General features: G+C 43.0%; 1 protein-coding gene across 1 annotated transcript in view; it reads left to right on the plus strand.

Annotated features, from left to right (window-relative positions):
• The window catches only part of ERBB4 (erb-b2 receptor tyrosine kinase 4), a 978527-nt gene that overhangs the window by 709088 nt on the left and 246040 nt on the right, over positions 1 to 23399 (plus strand). Inside the window, exons 5-6 of the mRNA XM_054044415.1 lie at positions 40 to 105; positions 19923 to 20041. Of these exons, the coding sequence (XP_053900390.1) occupies positions 40 to 105; positions 19923 to 20041 (185 nt within the window). The remainder of the gene's footprint in view (positions 1 to 39; positions 106 to 19922; positions 20042 to 23399) is intronic.

The following is a 23399-nucleotide window of genomic DNA, read 5'->3' on the forward strand; positions in this document are numbered from 1 at the left end:
GCTGTTTCTAACTGATCTCTATTTGTTTTCACCCTGCAGGTGGACGATGCCACAAGTCCTGCACAGGCCGATGTTGGGGACCCACAGAAAACCACTGCCAGAGCTGTAAGTATGTGAGGACAGGGAAAGAAAGGCGTGGGAAGAACCGTAAAAGGGATTCTACGGTTTCCATTTTAAACGGCTGTTGTCATGGTCTTCTAAAAATAGTTTTAGCTTTTTCACTTGTATAAAAGCCTCTTTGTGCTTTCCCATCTAGCAATTTTTGTTGTTTTGTTTTCCCGTGCTTCTAATGAAGCTTAAGCCAACAGACTGCTTCTCTTCTCCGTTTGTGTCCCAACGTAGGGCATTGCTCTGGGGAGTATTAACTGCTACTTCAGAATGCATTGGAGCAAACACAATAACAAGAATCCAAAACTATGGACTTGATCCTGAAATCCTTAGTGAGGGCCCTGTCCTGCAAGAAGCTGAATTGGCTCTAAAATCCTATTAATTTCAATGGGAATTTGAGGATATTTGTCCGCTTGCAGGATTATGCTCTTGATAAGGATCTCAGGATGTGGTCCATTGTATGTAGGTCCTACTTAGATGGCCAATTATGGAGATTGTTTAAAAGAAGTTCTTTCCAATTAACTGCTAGATTGTTTAGAATGTCTATCTGTCATCGTGTGTCTGGAAAATGTGACAATGGCGATGAGTGAATTTGTTTATATAAAATAATAACCATCTGGACAGAGAGTCTTTTCTTACAGTATTTCCAAACTGACTAGACAGATATCATAGCCAAGAAGCCAGGCAGCCCCAACATCAGCAAAATGTAAAAGAAGAAACAACTAAGAGTGAACACCAGCCGTGGCCAGGGGCAACAGAGTCTTCCTAATAGTTGGGGATGCCACGAGGCCCTGCCCCCTCCGTGACCCCACCCCTGCCCCTAGGCTGGGGAGCCCGGGCCCCTCCACCTGCCTGCGGCGCGGGGCCGGAGAGCAACCCCTGGCCCATGTCCCTGGCCTCAGGGCCGGTGGAGGGTCCGCCACTACGCACAGATGCCTGCATGGCTCTTACCATGGCCCAGCTGCGGCTCTTTGGCCCCACAGGCACCTCCCTCATGCCAGGCCAGAAACCAGAGCCGGGACCGGGTAACAGCCGCGTGGGCACTTGTGGGGAGCCACAGACCCTCCATCTGCCCTGGGTAGGCGGACATGGACATGGCCCGGGGCTGCTTTCGGGGTCCCCCCACCCCGAGCAGGTGCAGGGTCCGCAGCGCCCCACAGCTGCCTGAGCTCCTCGTAGGGTTTCCAACTATGACTGAAGCTATTCTGGGAGATATTTCCCCCACTCCCCAACATGACATACTGTAATTTTCTTTAAATAGCCTATTAAAATCTCCTGGATTGCTTTCAATGGTCACCGGGAGTTCGATGCCAATTCTGGGAGACTCCAGGCCAATCCTGGAGGGTTGGCAACCGTAGCTCCTCGGGCCACTCTTACCTGGGCCAGGTTCCAGCTTCCAGCCTGGTTGGGGGAGAAGGGTGGGGAGGGGGCTTCAGGGGAAAAGGAAGGGCCGGAGGGCCGGGTCTGTGGCAAAAAGTGGGACTTTCAAAAATGGGAAGGCCATGGCCCTGTAGCCCCCCCTGGCAGTGGCTACTTAAGACCTAGCAAAAAATGATAACCTATTGTTTCTTTCCACACTCCCCACAAGGAATATCTTTGTTTGGATGTGTGGAGCAATCCTTAGATGTTTTATTTATATATTTATTTTTACTTTGCATTTAAAATTGTGTGTGCTCATTGGGTTCCCTCTTCCTAGGAAGTCAACTTTTTCCATACATTTCCACAAGTGAGCCTCTCTTCTATGGTTCCATTTGTTCTCTGGAGCCAAAGGCATTAGATATGAGCAAAGGACTTGCAAAAATAACCTACCAAAACACACATGCACATGATCCCTGATTCTATCATCAACAGTCCAATAGTATCCACCTCTGCTTAACTGGATTCATTAGAAATATCACTACTACTTGCACACATTTGGGACTACCTTCATGCAAGAGGTTATAAAAAATTGGAAAATGCAAATTGTTTTACAGGAGAATTTTACAAGAGAAACAAAACTAGTGTTCCAAGATTATTCTAACATTGTCTACAATGAAGAAAGGGCCCAAATGACTACTGTTGAATGCTGTCCCGTGTGCTGTGCACTCCACAATACTGCACCAAGATTTGATGTCACTCAGAAACATCTGGATCCAGATGTTTGTGGGTCTCAGATGACTTCTAACTCCACTGACTTCAGGTTCCTAGACTTTTCTGTCTGTCTGTGTCCACTGCATTGAGAAAATCATATTGTCTACAATCAACCATAGGGATTCACCTCTCACATTGCCACACACACAAGGCATGCATGCAGTAGCTGGTATCTCCATACTGGTTACTTGCTTCTGGTTAAGAAATGTCGTTGTTGACCCCACTGTCATGGTTCATAATGGTGAAGGCTCTCTAATCACTCTGCCAACATTTACTTCTTTCCCACAAATGCACAAGCAAAGTCTTCCACTTCCGATGGAATTTGACCTATGTCCATAAATGTGTTTTTGGCCAGGCCAGTTTAGGGGAATCATTGAATAATGCACCAGGTACAATGGTATTAGAAAGAGCTTCATCATTGCTCTGCCCCATGGATCATGCTGGAACTCCTCTTTCATTTTCTGACAGCCTTTATGATTGCAACTGAAGAAGTTAGTGCTGAAAAAAACTTAAAACAGATTCCCACTCAACCACCTGGTGGAAAAGTGGACCTTAGCCAGTCAGGCACTGTTATGCATCCAAGCAAGTTTCTTTCTCTATCCTACATAGGACTATATGCATCCGAAGAAGTGGGCTGTAGCCCACGAAAGCTTATGCTCTAATAAATTTGTTAGTCTCTAAGGTGCCACAAGTACTCCTGTTCTTTTTGCGGATACAGACTAACACGGCTGCTACTCTGAAACCTACATAGGACTGTTTGTCTATCAAATGTATTAGTACCCTAATAGCCTGGATAAAAATCCAGTTTGGGGGGGGACTTATTCTTTGAATGTTTGGTTGTTCACCCATCACTAACCTCAAAACAGATTACTATAATTCCATTGTAGCTCCAACCTTAGGTCCTGATCCCTGCAAGCAAATGCGCTAACTCTGCATAGTGTGGGGTCCTATTAATTTCAATAGGATTTGATGTGGCTGCAGAAGTTTGTGTTGCAGGATGCCGGCCCTAGAACTCAACTACTAGGCAGAACTGCTTTGAGATAAGTAAATTGATTTGGTGGATTAATGTAGTAATGCCAGGGAGGGAGAAATGTATCTGCAATGTTGCTCTGAAGTTGGAAGCTTAGCAGAGCTATACAGTAGGTTTACTATTTGGAGAGACAACCATCTCTCTCTTTACAAGGACTAAGCAAACATATCTGAACACTAGGGACAGGCCAAGGCATAAAAGTGGCTACCAAAATAATACATGATGAAAAAGGGAAAGTTATCTAGGCTCCAGAAAGATCTAATTTGAAATAGCAAGTGTAGGGACTTTTATCTTTAAGCACGTACCAGGATAGCTTCCTGCAGTGTCTGATTATCGGGGACTGCAGTTGTTTTATCTTTCACACTTCTCTATCCCCTATGACCTAATGTGATCATTGGTAAGCACTTGTTTTCAAAGGGAAATATTGTTGCATATTAAACTGGCAATGGGGACTTTTCAAAAACCTTTTATGCATTTTACACTAATATGGGCATTTATTGCTTGGCTTTTGCTTAGTCATAGAAATACCCAAGTAGGGACCCAAATTAAACACCAGAATACAACCAACACCACACTGTTATTACTTTGATCTCTGCTTTAAAAAAGCACTTGAATTTTCAGTCTGATAGACGTTATTTTTGGAGGCCACTCATCCCATTCCCAGTTTGTCTCACACATATTTTATGTACCCTAAGTTAGTATATTTGAGAATAGCCATCTTTCAGATATATGCAGGAAGATGCTTCAAAAAGCATAACAGCTCCAAATTAAATATTTTGTTCCTGGAAACAGAACTCAAGGAGCGCATATCTGCATTTTAATAATTTCATTTTTTTATTGAGTCGCTAAAGCAAAAACTCTAATGAGCCCTCCTCCCAAGTTAAGATTTAGATTATTTTCCCAAAAAAGGGATAAAACAAAAAGATCTTAATCCTTGTCTTTCATTTCAAATTACACCAGGGGAAAAAGCAACAGGATAGTTTTGTTCTTGCATGAATATCATCCACCTAGTCTATTTCTTGTCTTGCCTTCCAGCTGTTTATATCTCTATCTTTAAGTCTCTGGTACACCACCTGTATCTATATAAATGTAACATGTCCATTTACCTGTTTAAGAGGACAATTAATAGGCAATTATAGATAAACTGTTTTCATTAATAGGTAAAGAAGGGATAATTTCCAGATGCTGTATTGTGCAATTAATTCATTTTCTTAACACTGAAAATATTAGTAGATATTAGCAACAAACATTTTCAAAGTAGCTATGGATTCTGGGTGCCTCAGTTTCAGGGGAGCCAATGTAGCATAGCAAGTCTGATTTTCAATAAGCACTGAGCCCCCGTCAAACTAAAAAAACCCAAAACCCTTTATAGTGAGACACCCCAAAATCTGTGCATTCAAAAATCACTACTCACTTTTGAAAGCCTTTCCTTATTTTTAATGTCCTATCTATTCTTGACGTCTGTGTTGTATTGTTCCCACATGAAAGGATATTGGAACTCCTGTAGACTGAATACATTATTTTATGAGCTATGTGGGTCAGGATGACACTGTCCCTTTAAGAAGGAGTAGAGCCAGGTCAGCTGATCCCACCTGAGCTTAAAAGAGGGCACCTGCAGTTAATAGGGAGAGACCCATTGAGGTGAGCCTGAGAGACCATCCAGAAAGGAGAAAGAGAGTGGACATGGGGCTATGATTGCCTGCTCCCTGGAAATAGGGAGCCCTGGAGAAACTAGGACTGCCAGAGTTCCCTGGGAGGGAAGACAAAAGGAACCTGAGGACTCTAGGGGGAAAAGCCCGTGGAAGCTGTAGCCCAGGATGAGTTGAGGAACTGTGTTTTTGTTGATTTGACTCAAGTTTGGACAATAAAACTGTATAAAAGAGTTTGTGGGAGTGGCAGAGAGTCCTTAGCATGTTGAGGAGAGAGGAACAACCTTAAACTAAATACAGTTTGAATCTACAGAACACAAAGGAGGCAAATAGGATTTAAATCAACCCCCAATATAAACATGCCTGTAAAGGGGTGTGTGTGGATGTGTGTGAATAGGTGTTTGTCCCAGGCGTAATTGTATTTACTGTCTTTGTGCAACAAATATGGTTTGGAAAAAGAAGGTGCCTGATGCAGTAAATAGCCACATAGTGCAGCGAAAATCAAGCAGGAGCTGGTGGGGAGAGAGGGAAAGAGCTGAAGCAGCAGTCTAGATCAATCAGAGTAACATAGCGCTTTTGCTAGGAGCCAGCATCTTTAATTAAAATCCTTGTATTTCACTAATAACTTTGCATGTTCATGAGGCTTTCTTATTGATTTTGGTTACTTCCCATTTTCTCTCCTTCACAGGTTTACAGTTCCCTGACATAATGTAAAATTAAGGGAAACATTAAGATAGACTGATTAATTACACATATTTGTGAAACAAAGCAACATCCTGCCTTCCCCCCTTAATATGAGTCTCAACCAATTTTATTGTCATTTATTTATCATTTGTGTTACAATAATGCCTACAAGTGTCAGTCATGGACCAGGACCCCATTGTGCTAGGTGCTGTACAAACAGAGAACAAAGAGACAGTCCCTGCCCCAAAGAGCTTACAGTCCAAGTATAAGGCAAGAGACAGCAGGTGAATATGCACAGAGGCGGTGTAGTATAAGACAACAATGAGACACTATTGGTCAGAATGCTAGGCTGTGGTCTAAAAGCAACTGACAAGTAGCCCCCCGCTCAAATCTTAATCCATTTGCATGTGTTGGGCACACATTTGGTGTTATCCCTATTACTTTGCAAACTGGGTCTCGATCTTGCAGTTAGTTCTATACGGGTGGATCCTTTGCTCAGCATAGACAAGTCTGCCTTAGAGGATCTGACTACAGGATTGGGGCCTGGATCATTATTAGCAAGACTCTCCTTTCAGTTTCACTGGTGCAGCTTGGAGGCATATTTGGGCCTATTCTCAGCAGAGTGGCCGAGCGTCTGGCAGCTCATGTGATGCTTCTGCAATTGACAGCCTGGTTGTGCCTGCCGGCAGTTCATCCTCAGTCTCAGGTATGTGGCTGAACTGCTGGTGGGAGCCGTAGTTGCAGCCTTTGGGTTGCACCTGTGACATCAGGCACCTCCTGTCCCACTGCTGCCCAGCAGCAAGGAGCAGCCTGAGGTGGCAGCATCTTGGGGAATGAGAGTCAGCAGCAGGACAAGGAGAGTGGTCTAATGTTGATGCCAGGCTCTGTGATGCTTCCGGGACGTACCTTGGGTTGTGAGCAGGGCTGGCTTTAGGCCGATTCCCCCGAATCGGGCCCCGCGCCTAAGAGGGCCCCGCGCCCTAAAGAAGAGCGCCTAACTTAGGCACGTTTTTAATTTTTTTACTCACCTGGCGGCAGTCTGGGTCTTCGGCAACACAGTGGCGGCGGGTCCTTCAGGTCTTTGGCGGCATTTTGGCAGCGGGTCCTTCAGTGCCACGGAAGACGGAGCGAGTGAAGGACCTGCCACCGAAGACCCGGACCGCCGCCGGGTATTCAAGTCGGGCCCCACACTTCCTAAAGCCAGCCCTGTCTCCTGCATTAAAGAAACCTGTGTCTGGCCTTTTCTGGTTACCAGCCCCATGTCACAAACCTAGAGGACACACACACACAAGACTCCTTACATATTTTCTGTATGTATATGATTATATGGACCAGTATGACACAGGCTTTCAATAGAGATCTTACATGACGCTCTTTGGTGAACTAGTATGTAGATATCAGACCCATGGGATCCCTGTAGCCCTGATGTACCTCTGTGCCCTCAGCCAGCTGGCACCAAGAGGTCCCTGGGTCACAGGCACATGCCCTGTCTCTCTCGCACACTCTCTCACTCACTCACTCCACACAGCTGCAGCAGGTTCCCCCAAGGAAAAATTGCACGCAGCCACCCATATGCCCTTAGCAGCAGCATCCTTGACCCCTTCCAAAATTGATGCCATTAAAATTATCTGGAAATTCCTCTTTAGAGCTAGACATTCTAACAGTTCTCATGCACATGTAATGTGCATACCACAGGATTAAAAAGTATAGATCATGACCTTTGTGTAGCATGAAATGTAGGCATGTTGACTTTCTTGGTAAAAGTAAGAGCTGCTCAGAAAAACTTTGCTAGAACCATACTCAGTAGTCAGTCAGAACTTTTCGGTTAATCCAAAACAGTTTTGGAGGGAAATGTAAATCTCTGAGAATTTCATAATCTGTATTCCTATATGGAACAAAGCCAAATGTTGAAATCTCAAAATCCTGCATGAAACAGAATTTCCATCCTCTGCACAGGTCTAGTAACAATTTAAAAAGTCAAACCAAACAAGGTTAGTGCAGGTTTTGCAAACAGTGTATAAATTGTCAGTTATCAGGAACTGAGAATGTTTTCCAACATGAAGAGCATGACAGAGGACAGATTCAACACATGCCTCGCCTTAAACACCTGGGTTATCCTTCTGAGGTCAGTGTGCTTATGTACCTTGCTGAATTGGGGCCAGAATCCTCTAGATCGGTGTGTGTGGTCACTGTATGTTTGATGAGTTAACATGCTGAGGAACTACAGTCTCTTAAGAAGCTGTGGGATTTATACAAAAGCAATATCTGTATCTTCCTAAATAGCACACGCCTTAGAAGGCTGGGGTCATGTTCCGTTGCCCTGATCTGGAGAAGTTTTTGCTTGCTATATAGCACTCCAAAAATTACTTATCCTGTAGCATTGGGAAGTGCTGAACAGGTGTTAGTGCTCTTCTCACCTCCCATGCTGCTGGTCTCTTTTTGTTGGGCCTGCCTTTCCCCAGCACTATTCAAATGATGCTCCCCGTGGGACCCCTGACAGCCATAGGCTGGAGGGTATGTCTGCACTTGGAGTAGCGATGTAATTCTCAGCTCGACGAGACATACTCACGCTAGCTTGCATTGAGTATCATGCTAAAAATAGAGTGTAGCTGTGGCAGGGCCAATGGTGGGAGGGTCTCGCCACCCCGGGTGTGGGCCTAGGATCTCTGATGGGAATCACACTCCAGCTCCAAATGTAGACATACCCATAGAGGGACAGAGTATAGGTCTTGGCCAGCTAAAATTAGCTGCTCGTGGGTTGGGAAAAGGGGAAGTGTCCTTTCCTTCACCTCCCCTCAGTCCCAAAGAGAGTGGTGTGTGTGTGTGTGGGGGGGGGGGGTGGACATCTGTACTTTCAGAGAGGGCTCTCCTAGCCTTCTGCTCCTGTCAGGATCCTCCCCCACAAAGTGGTGCACTCTCTCCATTCTTTGATCACTGTTTTGGGAGAAGAGGAATTCTTGGCCCCTCTCTTTCTGGTAAGCTGTGCAGTTGAGCTGCCAGAAATACGTCTTTATCTTTAGGCCACTTGGCCCTTTTAAATTCCTCCTTGTCTGAGTGTCAGGAAGGCCCCCTAGATAGGAGGCAGTACCCACAGCAGCCTCTCTAGCTGCGTAGCCATAATGGAGAAGGTTTATGTGGCCCATTTCCAAATAAGGAAGCTCTGCGTTTCCGTTCATATAATTTCCTGCCCATAGTTTAGTTGGGGAGCACCAGGGTTTGCAACTGTCCGATGAAAGACCAGGGTAAAAGTAAAATAAAAGCCCATCAAAATTTGCCCTCTACTGAGGAGATGGGGTTCATAGTGTGGAGAGGAAACCAGAGTTAGTGCTGATTGGCTCGCCGTTAACTCAGGAATTGTACTTACTGTTGAGCGGTGGTGTAGAGCTTTTTCACTGACCCTTCCCAAACTGCAGAGTCCACATGGCAGTAAGCAAAGGGTAGGGGACAATAGAGCAGAGGCAGCGCATCTCCTGCTGAACCTTCCATCACACCTAGACCAGCCAATTGATCAAAATGGGTCAGTACTTCCGTGAGAGCGTCTCAGAGAAAGTCAACTTTCGTAGTGTTAACAAATACAGCCAGTCATTTGTAATGTGATTTTTGATATAATTCCCACGTCAATTGATTTTACGATGCCGTGATTATTAGCCTAGCTTCCTGAGGCCACGGTAAATAGATTGCTTCACCGTATAATTCAGTTGATTATGTCAATCATGTTAATTTTCTACCTGCAGCTTGTTTCAGCCAAATCTTTGAGTTTTATAAAGAAAGGTTAAATTGTTATGGAGAGAGCACAAGGAACTTTTTTAAACAGCATTTCTATAGTTAAAGGTTATAATGTGTTATCATATGCTCCTCTTTTTCCCAGTTTTAATATTTTAAATTGCATCAGCCTGAAATTTGGCTCCCAAACTCTCAGCTGTAATGCAATTTGCTTTTTTTTTTTTTTGTTTAATACAAAATAGCAGTAAATCCTTAGAGCTTCAAAAAAAATATTTCTGAGAACTACTTAGATCTGCTTTCCAAGGCTTTTCAATCCAGTCTCAACAACAACAAAACTGGGCTATTTTTTTTAAAGTATAATTTTACATAATGCAGATCCAATTAAAAATGGGCCCTAAATTGCAGAGCCATCCCATGGTCCAACAATAGGAGATTGATTTCCATTACTTTCTAAGGCACCATTTCCTAATGCTGGCTTCCTGCTGCTCTCTCTGTCTCTCACTCTCTTTCTCTTGAGTTAGTTCATTGGCGCCACTAATAATTCCTTGTGTTCTATAGCTTGTGACTTTTAAAAATAACAGCTTGGGATTTTCAGAGCATGTAGACAGAATCACTTTATGTAGCATTATTGCTAACCCCGAGTGTTAAAAATCACAAGTCAATCTACAAAAAATTATGAGACAGATTTTTTTGTTAAATAATAAATTTTAGGTTCTTTTTATTTTCCTTCTGGTTTGAGGACCTTCTAGGGGTCAACGTTTTCAAGCTTTTTTTCTGCAACCCTGAGGGCTAGAATTGAACTTAATAGCAGAATGTCAGGGTGGTTTTTTTTTAATCGCCTTGCTTTAAAAAAGAATAATCACCAAATCTTGCAAAACTGATGGTAACATCATGAGAGTTAGCAATGCTGATATGGGTAGAGTTTACCATGATGGATTGACAAGAACAAGCACATGTGAATAAGTGGATATGAACAGTGTTAAGACGGCTAACATTTTTAAAAATGCAAAGTGACTTAGGACCCTACATCTCATTTTCAAAAGTGATTTAGGCACTTAGGGCCAGATTTTCCAAAGTATTTAGGTACCTTATGGTATTGTCAAAGAGCCTAAGCAGTTCAGGCACCTTTCCTGCTTAGGTGCTTTTGAAAATTCCACTAGGTGCCTAACTATCTTGGAAAATCTAGTCCTTATAGGTTAAATCTTGTTCACTTTCAATGAGACTTAAGATCCTAAATGTCTAAGGGCCAGATTTTTAAAGATAGTTAGGTGTCTAAAGATGCAGATAGGCACCGAGTGGGATTTTGAAAAGGGGCTTAACTCATATTGAAATCAATAGACTGTAGGTGCCTAGGCACTTTTGAAATACCCACTAGGTGCCTATTTGCATTTTAGATGCCCTCACAGTTTTAAAAGTCTGGCCCTAATTCACTTTTGAAAACAGGACTTTAGGCTCCTAAGTTATTAGGTGCTTTTGAAAATTTTACCCACAGGGCTTTGTTAAAAACATTTAGAGAAGAACAAGTTGACCCAAATGAAATGGGGAAAAAAGATTTAAACTTTTTCTGGGATAAACTAGGGTACAATTATGATTATTTTTAAAAATAATGAAAAATAAAATTTAGATGCATAATTGTTATGTACTTACAGTTTTACAAAAAAGCCAGTGGTTTGGTGGTAGCTGGACGCTCGCACAATAATGGGGTTAAGAGAAGTATTGAGAAGCAGCTAAAACCAATTATTCTCTATAGCCCCTTATAGTGCTTTTTAAACTTTAAATCCCCCTCAGTAATTTGTAAACACACTCTCCCTGTGCCCAGACAATCTCACTTCCTGGGGGTGGGGAAAGGAGTTCTCTAGGGAACTCCTTAGGAGCCAAGCAGCAGCTGGCTCCTATAAGTAGAAACACCTACCTCTTTCTGAAGCAAGATTTCCCACCTGGGAGGCAATGAGGCAGCAGGAGCAGCAGTACAGTCACATTGCTGTAAGCCTCACTTCCTGGCTTAGCATCCAGTGCTGTGCAGGCTTGTTTTAAAGTTCTATTTCTTTAGTTTTCTTTTTTCTTTTGCTTTGGTTTTGAATGTAGATATCACAGAATACACGATTCTCCTTGCTGGTCTGGCTGATTTGTTCCTCATTCACTTTAATTTTTCTCCATGTTTCGGAGATGAAAAATGACAACACAAACCCCACGAGATATTGATCACTCATAATTATGGATGGCTACAAAATTTGGATCAGGATTTTGAACTTTGTCATCCAGTGACTGCCACTGTTCACATTTCAGGTTCTGTTCAGCGCATTCTGATGGAGAACTTCCATAGCTTTAAATTCAAACCTAGATCTAGATACAGATCCCATTGCTCCCTTAAATTCTTGCAATTCTCTGAGTGGCTCTCCATATTGCCATTTATGGATACTGCGCCTCCTTGTGGTGTCTCACAGGAAAAACATCTTCCGGCAGGGTCAGTTAGCGCACTCCCGCACCCCTCGCGCCCCTCCCCTCAGCATCACAGCGCACTCAGAGCAAGACTATACAGTGGGTGGTGCTCCTTCCCCTGCCAGCCTGGATGGATGTGAACTCTCCTCAGAGTTGCAGTGTCTTACTGCTAGAAATAGTCTGCGTTAGCTCCTTTTGTTTGGTTAGTGAATTAGGGTTTCTATGGAGTCCAGGTGATCGGGGAACTGAGGAAACAGAAACAGCCAGGATTCAAGAAGTGGGCTTCCTGCCCAGCTGTCTGCCCAGCATCCGATGAACATGCAGTGCCTCAAGTGCCTGGGAGAAGGAGACTCGCCTTCTGGGTGTTGGATTTTCTGAATCTTTAATCCCAGAGCACGCCAGGATAGGAAGACTCACTTGCAACTCCTTTTCCTAAAGGAAGCCCTTGAGGCTTGATCTTTTGAACCTGATCAAGACACAGATCCTAGGTCAAACAGAGCAGTCTCTGTTCCTGTGGCTACCAGCAGCTCCAAGCAACTGGAGGTCTTCAAGTCCTGGTGGGGTCCGACTCGGTGCCTGCGGCTCCCTCAGTCAAGCCTCTAAGGCTACAGATGCCCGAACCGAGGGCCATGTGGTCGGCTCCATCGGCCCCCGTTCTGTAAGAGAGGTTGAGAGAGTTCGGCCACCCTCACCATTGCCATACCTTGTGCTTCCCAACTAAGCGACCCCAATGGAAACCTTGCATCTACGGGACCAGGGCTAGTTCTGACTTCTGCTTTCGCATCCAAGAAGATGCAATTGCTCAGTGTGTCAGAAACTGGGTCATCGGTGCCTCTGGTTCTGTCTGTTGTGGAAAAAGAGGCTGGGAGACCAAAAAACATCTGTGCTGGGCAGTGTTAGCAGTGCCAATTCCCATGCATTAGAACTGTTGGATCCATCAGATGCTGACAAGACTGCTATGGTTACCTGGCGGAGGTATCTTTCATAGCCAGGGATAATGGAGTGGTATGGAATGTTGGATCTGATGTCGTTTTCGGATCCGCTGTCAGTTCTTTGGTTGGTTCCGATTATGTCCTCAGTTCCAGAAAACTCTGTCACCATGATATCCCAGGTTCACCTGCCGGCTCTGTTTGCTTCGTCGGTTCTGAGTGGGAAATCACGGGGGTTCCAAAAGGAGAAGTATTTCCCCAGTTCTGAAGCCATCTTCCCCATCCGCTGTTAAATGGAAGAGGCCAGAAGACACTGTTGGCCTTCCCTAGAATTACTCTTTGCTTCCTTTACTTTGGACCTCTGCAGGGTCTCCCCAAAGAGCCAGATCTCCATTTTTCCCTTTGGATCCACTATTATCACCATTACATTCCATATTGGATCCAGACTCGAATCCTTACCAGGAGGAAGATAGAGGATGAATACAGAGACCAGTGGCTCACTTTATACCACTCTGTGGTCCTCTTCCTCCTTCCCAAATCCTAATTGTTTGGGAGACTGGCAATCCGGGACCCATAGCCTTACTGGAAGCCACCTCATGAGTTTAATTACTGTCCGAGTGGATGGAGAGGTAATGTTTCATCTGTTAAGGATTTAGCAGTCCAGAAATCTTGAATTCCACTCCTCTGAATCTGTTGACCTTACAGACAGTGATGCCTTAAACACTGTTTGAGGAAGAATACAAGGAGGTACCTTCTGTCTTCAGTCAGGAGCATTTGGAAATGGACTATAAGCAGGCGGTTGGACTAGATGACCTCCTGTGGTGCCTTCCAGCCCTGATATTCTATGATTCTATGATAAGCCTGATTTATCACTGGATGAACACGTGGGGGTGGCTTCGTCCTCCTCTCCTTCCGAGGACACTATGGAATTCCATAACTTTGTGGATATTATAGTGTCCACTTCAAATCTTCCTGCAGTGCCTGCAGAAGAGACTTGTCACCTGGTGTGTGATAGTCTCGTGGCTACTTCAACTAGTACAATATCTGTACCCATTATGGATGGATTGCTACAGCTGGCTAAATCCATGTGAACTACGCCTGCGTCTTGCCAACGTGTTTCTAAGAAAGCTGTCTCGGGTGCCCTCTGAGAGGCTTTCCTATTTTCACAGCCACCCTGTCCCCAAGGTAGCTGCTTCCAGTAACACAGCGAGATCTGGTCTATCATGTCCCACCCCAGCTGATAAAGAGGGGGAACGGATTGATTTGTTGGAGAGAAAGATATTCTCTTCATCATCCCTCACTATGGGTGGCTAATTATCAGGCGGTCATTGCCTGTTACCAATTACATCTCTGGGAAAGTATGACATTGTTTTACTGGACTTGCCTGATAACAGAAGAAGGGTGGTGAGAACCATTTTAATGGAGGGCCAGGATGTAGCTAATCATACACCCAGCACCTCGTTTCATGCTTCAGACTCTGCTGCCAGAGCACTTGAGTCTGCTTTGACTATCAGGTGGCACGTGTGGCTTCATTTCTCCTTCCTAGCTATGGGCTCTAGAATTAAGCTGGAGGATCTTCCTTTTGAAGGCAGGGGTTTTTTTAATTGAGAAGAGGGGTGAATTGCTGGGAAAACCTGAAGGACCTAAGATTGACAGCTCGCTCTCTGGGTTTGATTCCTTCTGCTAAAGGAATCTTATCCTTTGGTGACCCAGCAATGCCAGCATCCTCCCAGGGACACTATAGGAAAAGACTTTTGAAGCCAAGATCCGAATCTAAACAAACGGCTTCCTCATCAGCGTCATTGTCACAGCATAACAAGCATCAGTTTTGAAGGGACAATCAGGAGTTGAGAACCAGTCAGATGAGATCAATGTACCCTTTTCTTTAGAGACAGGCTAGTCCACTTCATCAACAAATGGAGGCAAATTACAGTGACGCAATAGGTTCTAGGGATTGTAGAAAGAGGCTATGCTGTACAACTAAGAATTCTGCCTCCTCCCAACTCCCCTACCTTCCTCTTCAGTGACTCTTCTCCTGAGGTGATGCTTGTCACAGAAGTGAAAAAAATACTTCTGATAGAAGCAGTTGAAAAGGTTCCTGAACCTGAGGGGTCAGGGATTTTATTCCCTGGTACAGAAGAAGGATTGTTTTTTGTTTTTGTTTTTTTTTTTGTTTTGTTTTTTGGCTGATACTGGATTTAAGGGATTTAAATAAATACATTTGGAAGTTTTGATTCCACATGTTGGATTCTGGCCACCATAATCCCTTTGCTGTTGGTCCTGGATTGGTTCACAACTCTCAATGCAAAGGATATATTTCTATTCTGAAAAATCATTGCAAGTACCTTCGATTTGTGGTGGGCAATCACCACTTCCTGTTCAGGGTCTTCCATTTGGCCTTTCAGTGGCACCCAGAGTTTTTACAAAATGTCTCTTTGCGGTAGCAGCTTATCTGAGAAATGAGTGTATTTTTGTTTACCCCTATTTAGATGACTGGCTACCAAAGTTGTCCTTACGTGAGGATCCATTAAACCATATGGTCTTCACCACCAATCTCTTTTCAGACCTCAAGCTCTTTCTCAGCCGCCCAAAGTCAATCCTCTGCCCTTCACAAAAGATCCCTTTTCTAGGTGCCATACTGGAGTCCATAGAAGGCAGAGCTTTTCTGCCAGAGGGTGCTAGTTTCAGCCAGGCGGTGCTTCAGTCTCTAGTCAACGAGGACTCTGTTCCCACCTCCAGGTTAGTTGCAGCACTGCTTATCAGACTATCCCATCAGTGGGAATATGCAGAGCAGAAATGAAGGTCTCTTACCTGAAACCAGAGTTCTTCAAGATGGCTCTGCATAGTCACCCTTCCCACCCACCTTCTTTTCTCTGTCAGAGTCCTTGTTGTTCTGTGCCTCTAGCTTTGTGGTGGAAGGAAATGAGGTGGTGAGAGCACTCAGCTCCCTTTTTGGCCTCACCCTCAGTAGATCTAGATGCTGAGGGGAGGGGTTGGAGTGGGGGGCGTAGGAGCACTATAGTTTACAGTGCTAGAAGAGGCTTTTATTGTAAGGCCATCTCATAGGACTCCAATTATAGATAAGTAACTTTCATGTATTTAAAACTGGGCATTGATTTGAACCAAACCTAATCATATAGCAAAATTTGTGCCTGTACTAACTCTCTCACTTAAAAAAATGGGTTGATAGTATAGTGGTAACACTTTTTATGACCAATGATGGATAAACCTACAAAAGATTCAGCTTAATTTAGATAAGTATCTACAAATTTCGGAGACTTTTCTGAAGCTATAATCTGAAATTAATCAAATGTCTTTAATCCAGAAATTAGGTTGTAAATTTCCTAAAATCGTGGTTTCTCTCTAGTTTTCGGATACTGCTTTATATAAGCCAGCTCAAATATCTAGTGAGAATAGCTTTTCATTGAAAAATTCTGGCATTTCTACTTCTAGCCCTAGCTCAAAACTAGAAACTGGAGAGCCATGAAGAAATGAAGAGGGGGCGGAAATTAATCATTCATTATAGAACTTACAAAATGATTTAGTGAGATCTGAAAGGGTTAAGCACACAGCGTTTCTTATTTTATCCCGATGCTTCCTCCCATTCCTACCTATAACACCTTGGATTGTTTATTACAGTCATTCCTTGTTATTTTACATCAACCACATGTGTGCTATGTGCTTTAAACAGAGCACTAAGAGTCACATTTGTAGTGAAATTTTTGTTAAAATGAGTTAGAAGGTACCAATATTCACATGGGAGTTAACACTGTACCAAACTTTCAGACTATAGTAAAATAGATAGGCTTTCATTAGAAACTTCCTTGCACTAATGAGCTTTATTTATCTGTATATACCAATTAATAAATATATTGAATAATGAAATGATATTGAAAGACAGACACAGTCCAATATGAGGAAATTCTCAGCTGTTATAAATCAGCATACTTCCATTGACTTAAATACACCTGCTGAGGATCAGGCCCTATCAGTTAATGTTGCTATGGTGGTTATGTACTGCAGATCACCAATTGTGCTTAGATATATTTATTGATTTGCATATCTGTTTTGAGGTTGCATTGATATATGTTTATTTAAAGTAATTTAAATAAGCTCTGTCTGTTCTTCCTACTAGTAAGTTGGCAGTAAGTGGGTTTGCTTTACAGAAATCTTCCATTTGTGCTGCAATTCAGTTTGCATAAGTCACAAAGAAAATATTTTCTATCCATGAGCTTGTTTTAGTTATCAAGATGGATAAAATTATTCTGAGTGCATCACTTTTCTCCTTTAGATCTTAAATGATGATTGCTTCTTACCTTCTCTTTGCTTATTTACATTTTTATTCCATACATAAATGTTATGTTTTTAAATAGTTTTTTGCATTATCTAAAGTTCTAATAGAGAGCGAGGGGACTTCACCTTGAAAAATAGGTTCATTTACACTATAAAAATCCTGTATTTTCTTAAATATAGTTTTTACGTATGAGAAATCATCAATTTATTAAAATACATGTAGAGGAGAAAGTTGGTAGGGGGTTTTGGGTGGTTGTTTTTTTTTTTTTTTTTTTTTTTGAACACTTGAAAAATATTTTCCATACACAAGCACTGATCTGCTTTTGAACAAAGTGGTCAATTAAGGTTAATTATAGGATTGTAGCATCATTACTCCTCTGCCAAAGACAGCTTGAAGCAGAACTTGCTGAAGTTCCACATCCAATGGTCTGTAGGGTTCCCTGTAAACTGTTGACTTCTCCGATTTTTTCCCATTAAACAAAGTCCCCTTGCACTATGGCCTACAGCCAGACTGTGGTGTGCTGTGATCCTGTCATAGTTCACAAGCCAAATGAGATTTAATTGGCTTCATATGTGAATGTGGTATGATTAGCATTTATTTGTACCACATTAGCACTTAGAAGCCTCAACCAATTTAGAAGGTAACAGTGGGGTAGCCGTGTTAGTCTGGATCTGTAAAAAGCAACACAGAGTCCTATGGCACCTTATAGACTAACAGATGTATTGGAGCATAAGCTTTCGGGGGTGAATACCCACTTCATCAGACGCATCAGGTGCCTCAGTATTCTTTGTTGCTTTTAACCAATTTAGAGGCTCCATTGCACTGTATCAACATATGACGAAAGACTGTGGCACCAGAGAGCTTGCAGTATAAAGAGACAAGGTAGCCAAAAGTTGTGAAGGAAAATAGAGGTAAAGTGATTTGCCCAAAGTGAGTGTTAGCACTGGGATTAGAACCCAGGTCTCCTGACTCCCAATCTAGTGCACTGTCTACTACTAAATTGCCTCTTGTTATCCCTAAAGACACCTGTTTGTTTCAGGAAGTGGTGCTGGTGATTAAAGAAGTAGCACTTTTTGCCTCGGTCAGTACTGAAACAGTGCCCCATCATGAAGGGCTGGTGAAAGGATGTTTCGCGCCCTAGGTGAAACTTCCACCTTGCGCCCTCCCCAAGCCCTGCGGCTGCTCCCAGTCCCCCCACTCGGAGGCAGCTCCCCACCCCCCCTCCGCCCTGAGGCTCCCTCCCCGTGGCAGCTCCCCACTCCCCCTGGCCCAGGGAGCCGTGCGGCAGCTCTCCACCCCAGCTCACCTCTGCTCCACCCCCTCCCCGAGCCCTGCAGCAGCTCTCCCACCCCCGCCCTGAGGCGCCTCCCCAGGTGCTTGGGGTGGCCACTCCGGAGAGGGGCGGCAGGTCCAGCTATTCGGCGGCAATTCGTCTGACAGTCCCTCACTCCCGCTCGGAGCGAAGGACCTTCCGTTGAATTGCCGCCACAGATCGTGATCGCGGCTTTTTTTTTTTTTTTTTGGGCTGCTTGGGGTGGCCAAAACCCTGGAGCCGGCCCTGTTTGGGATCCTTCAGTATGAGAAGCAGGGCTATAAAGGGAAGATCATTATGAGTTTGTGGAGAAACAACGTGTATGTTTCATCTTACAAAAAATAAAACCGAGCCCTCGGTGAACTTTTCCGATTTCCTACTGAGAACTCCAAAAACCTCCTTTTACAGCCTTTTAATACAATAAATCATTGAAGAGGGATTCATGTTTCAATTAGTCAGAGTTCAGTAGGTTCAATCTAACTATTACACTGAAGAGCACTGTCTGGTTGCTGACTTACTGACTTTGAATCATCAGGAATTTAGGAAATTGTATCTGTTTTGATAAGTGTCAACTTCTTGCATGTTTTATGAGTGTGGACCAATAGTTCTTTCACCAGGAGAAGACAACTTGATACTTAACGGGATAAAATGTAGAAGATTTGATTTTAATTTTTTTTTGGTAATGTGGAAGACCTTGCGCTAAATCCTAGTGCCACTGAAGTCAGTTAGGAAACGAAATGTCCCCTGGTTGATGCAGCTTTTAAGCGCCACAATTGCTTATGTTTTAAAGAACACAGTGATACGTAAGTACTGAGAAACAGAAGATACTCAGTTGGTTCCTGACACATTAGATCAAATTTAACCCTGGCATAGATGAGGGTAATGCCATTAAAGGCTTACAACAGGGCTGAATGTAGTCCTTTCTGTCTGAAAATTAGGCTTGAGTGTAGCATTTCAAAAAAAAATGTAGAAAACTGCAGTGTGGTATGTTACAGTACATGACCTATATGCTGCTCTGATAGGCCCATTCAGCAGCATTGGCTACATGAGTGCTAGTTGAGGACAAAATGTGGCCCTATGATTTTGCTCAACTAACTCTGAGTTTCTGCATATTGTTACATACCCCTGTCATTGGGCTGTGAGTTCAATCCTTGAGGGGGGCATTTAGAGATCTGGGATGCAAAAAAAAAAATTGGGGGATTGGTCCTGCTTTGAGCAGGGGGTTGGACTAGATGACCTCCTGAGGTCACTTCCAACTCTGATATTCTATGATTCTTCTGATATACATTAAAAGTGATTCATATCACAATAGGCTTTTTTCCCATCAACCTTTGCTAACTCCCTGAAAATGAGAGATTCAGGATTTGCGCTGCCTTCCCAAGGTTAAAAGAACAAATCCTCATAAATCCAGACATATCTGTCCTACCACCTGGGCATTTTCATGTTCCTTTGTAGATGGGATATTACACAGGACATGAGTGACCCCTGGCCTAGAGGTTATTACAGAGAATCAGATGTTCTCTTCTTAATACTCCATTGTCTTTGTTGATTTGTTTTTTTTTTTAATATCCCTGTTCAGTTTAAACAGCTCTCTCTTGACAGCTGATTCCTCTGTCCTTTCCAGTGACAAAGACAGTGTGCGCAGAGCAATGTGATGGACGTTGCTACGGGCCGTACGTCAGTGACTGCTGCCATCGGGAATGCGCTGGAGGCTGTTCCGGACCTAAAGACACTGATTGCTTTGTATGTTTGGGAGTTACCTAATTTCACTCATCCCACCGGCCACAGTGCAAGTGCTTAGCTTTAATCCATGAAATTCATGATTTTTTGGTCACCTTTCATTGAATTGCCTCCACGTTTCAAGCTTTCAGCTGCACATTTTCTCATTTCATATTTTTCCTATTACATTTACATTACTTATCAGCTTATATTACTCATTAAAAGATTTATGAGATTTACAAATACAGATTTGGAGCCATTAATATGCTAATCTATGTGATTTTTATCTTTCGTTTTTCTATAATTAGCTTTTATAGATGGTGGGGAACTTTTATAGGCATTTGTCATTACATTTTGGGCTGAAGGGTTTATATATATGCACACACACACACACACACACACACATATATAATGTATTTTGCTTTGTATATTTTTTGTCTGAAGTTTGAGAATACAATTTGGCTTCTTAGTTAAAGATGGGTTTTTTTATGCTTCCCAGGCTGCATTTAAACAAATTCACCTATTCAACAGCGGTGTGCGTCTTAGAAGAAAGAGAAGAAAAATTGTTTCCTATTCACTAAAATCCAACTGCGCACACTACATCCTTTCAAAAAGAAAAAGGGTTAAAACTGAATTTTCTCAAACAGACATTCTCAATATGGCCAAATTCTTTCCAAATGCAGTCAATTAGTTGTGTAACTCAGAAAGCAGCCTTTACTCCTATTACCGTGGAAAGAAATTCATGTACCTTCATCACACTACCTCACAAAGATACACAGTCTGTTAATATCTTCAGTGGAAGCTGGGTACACACCTAAATTTGCCCTAGTAATTTCAGGTTAGATTCTGAACTAACCTATGCTAATATACCAGCATAGAAGGTGATGTTTTCAGAGGAAATAGAAGCCGAACTCTTAGATCTTTTTGAAAATCTCTCTCAGATGGCATAAGGAAAGATCATTGTGCATGGCATAAGCTGTGCTAATCTTGTATATTTTATTTTATAGCCCAATAGATAGTATTGGACTGGCTAGAATGTATGTGTACATTTGCCTCTCTTGGATGGAAGCAGAACTATTCAACTGTGTCACAGACACACAAATCTTCTCCTATAGCTCTAGTGGTAAGGGCCTGTGCTTTGCAGTATACAGGTCTAGTTCTATCCCTGTCACCACTGTGAACTTCTGAGTGGCCTTGGACTGCAGCATCATGACAGCCATCACATTATTGTTACTTACAACAGCAAGCAACTAAAGCTGCCAACTGCAATCGGGGCCCTATTTAACACAGTATTGAAAATACACATAGTGAACATTGTTCAAAGTTAACTGGAAGTCAGTGGAAGCCCTTATGTTGACTTCAGTGGGCTTTCCATCAGACCCAATAAGAGACAGTCCCTGTCCCACACAGTCTAACTAGACAAACTCTGAGAGAAAGTATTATTACCCATTTTACAATTGGGGGACTTGTTAAGTAACTTGCACAAGGCCACTTCAGAAGTCTGTGGCAGAGCTACGACTTGATCCCATATCTTCTGAGTCCCAATCTGTCACTTTAACCACACACCGATCCGTCTTGAAGTGTTAGGAGGCCATGTATTTGTTACAGTATTATTTCTGTAACACCACAGCACACAGGAGAAAATGTGATTTCTACGGGCCATTGAACACTCCACATTTTTCTGGAGCTTCTCTGTAGCAATTATGGAAATGCCTGTGCTAAAAATCATGTTAGCACTTTTGTGCTCCTCCAGTGTGAAAATACAAAGGGCGCCAGGGGGATGCCAGGGGCCTTTAGTATAAATGAAAATCAAAGCCTTAGTGTTCAACAGCCTTGAGAACAACTCATTTCCTTCCTATCATGTGCTGGCCTAGACGTAGTACCCTTTTGGGCTATAGTGGGGGACATGCAGGGACACTGGATCAACGTCTTGGAGAAAATGTAGTTATTTATTTTTTAATTGAGATGTACATCTTGATTTTTCCCTATGCATTTTTTTTCTTTCATATGCATCTTGAGCACGTTTAGAAACAAGCACTGTAAGTTTTGCATATGTTAGTGAAACAATTATGAGGGTACACAAAGTTTTACAGTCATAAATTAAAACTTCCTGAGTCTTCTAGATTGGTTTTTAATAGATTCTTCCTGGAAAGTGTCATCTCTTTGAATAATGTATCGTCGGTGTGCCTCATTCTGATTATGCATTTACTAAGTCATCACCAGAGGATTGTCATGTTTGTGATGAAGTACTTGCTAAGACAACAGTGGATGTAGAAAATGTGCTGAGGAAACGAAGTAAATTAGTATTTATTAATAAACAAAAGTACACTTCATGATGCATTAAGAAATCCTTTGGCACATTATGGCAGCCTCTCAAAGCCTGTAATAATATCCTGTCGTAAAAGTGTTTTTAATATTTGCTGTGAAAAGTTCTCCCGTCCTTCTCCGCCCACTGGCATTCATTAATCTGTGCATTCACCTTTGAAAGCAAGCCAATACCCATCCTGTGGCATAGCTGTTTCATTGTATTTACACACACAGGTTTAATGATGTTCTCAGACCTGGGGTGAAAATAAATCTGGAGTGGAGACATGATTCTCCTTTTAGGGCCTGATCCAACCATAGACTTTACCTTTATTGGGAATTAACTAAATCAAATGCACTGATTCTGGTGAATTAATCCGAGAGCTGTAAAATTACTGCCTATTTTCAAATACATGGTTCTGACGAACCAAAAATGGCAGGTTCAGTTTAGACAGGCTGTCAACTCAAGAGGATCATGGTAACCAAAGAACCCCATGCTGATGATTTCATCCCGACTCTCCCTGGTGAGCCCTCTCCCTTCAGCAGCACTTATATCCCCTTCTAGTCTCCCTTCCTGAAATCTTCAGGTATGACCCAGCTGGCCCCATCCTCATCCCATCTCTGTGATGCCTTCTGAGGCAACTCAGGCCCTGGACTGAGGTAAGGGCTTTTAGAAGAGGTGCAGAGCCAGAGGAGCCTTGCTCAGTCCTCCTGCTTCTGAATGTGAGAGGAGTGCCCTAAAGTTCCTCCCCGGGTCTGAGGTTGTGACTCTTCTTGCTAGCTCTTTGAAGAAGCAAGACGGGGAGAGGAACCAGCTGGCTATTTGCTGACCAGAAGGCTGTATCCCCAGGCCAAAGAGGTTTTGAGGCAATCAGGCTGCCGGAAGATCTATAAAGTTACACAGGAAGGCACAATCCTGTTGCCAAGATGGCCAACCGTACAAGGAGCATCCTGGGGCAGGCTTGGGGTGGCCTCCACTGGCCCAAATTATTTGCATAAACCTTTCATGTAAAACTTGAAACCAGACAGAATTTTTTCTAATTTGAGAGTTTTGCTGTCAGCGTGTCTTATCAGTTGT

Source organism: Malaclemys terrapin, chromosome 11 (assembly GCF_027887155.1).
Source record: "Malaclemys terrapin pileata isolate rMalTer1 chromosome 11, rMalTer1.hap1, whole genome shotgun sequence".
Taxonomy (NCBI): domain Eukaryota; kingdom Metazoa; phylum Chordata; order Testudines; family Emydidae; genus Malaclemys; species Malaclemys terrapin.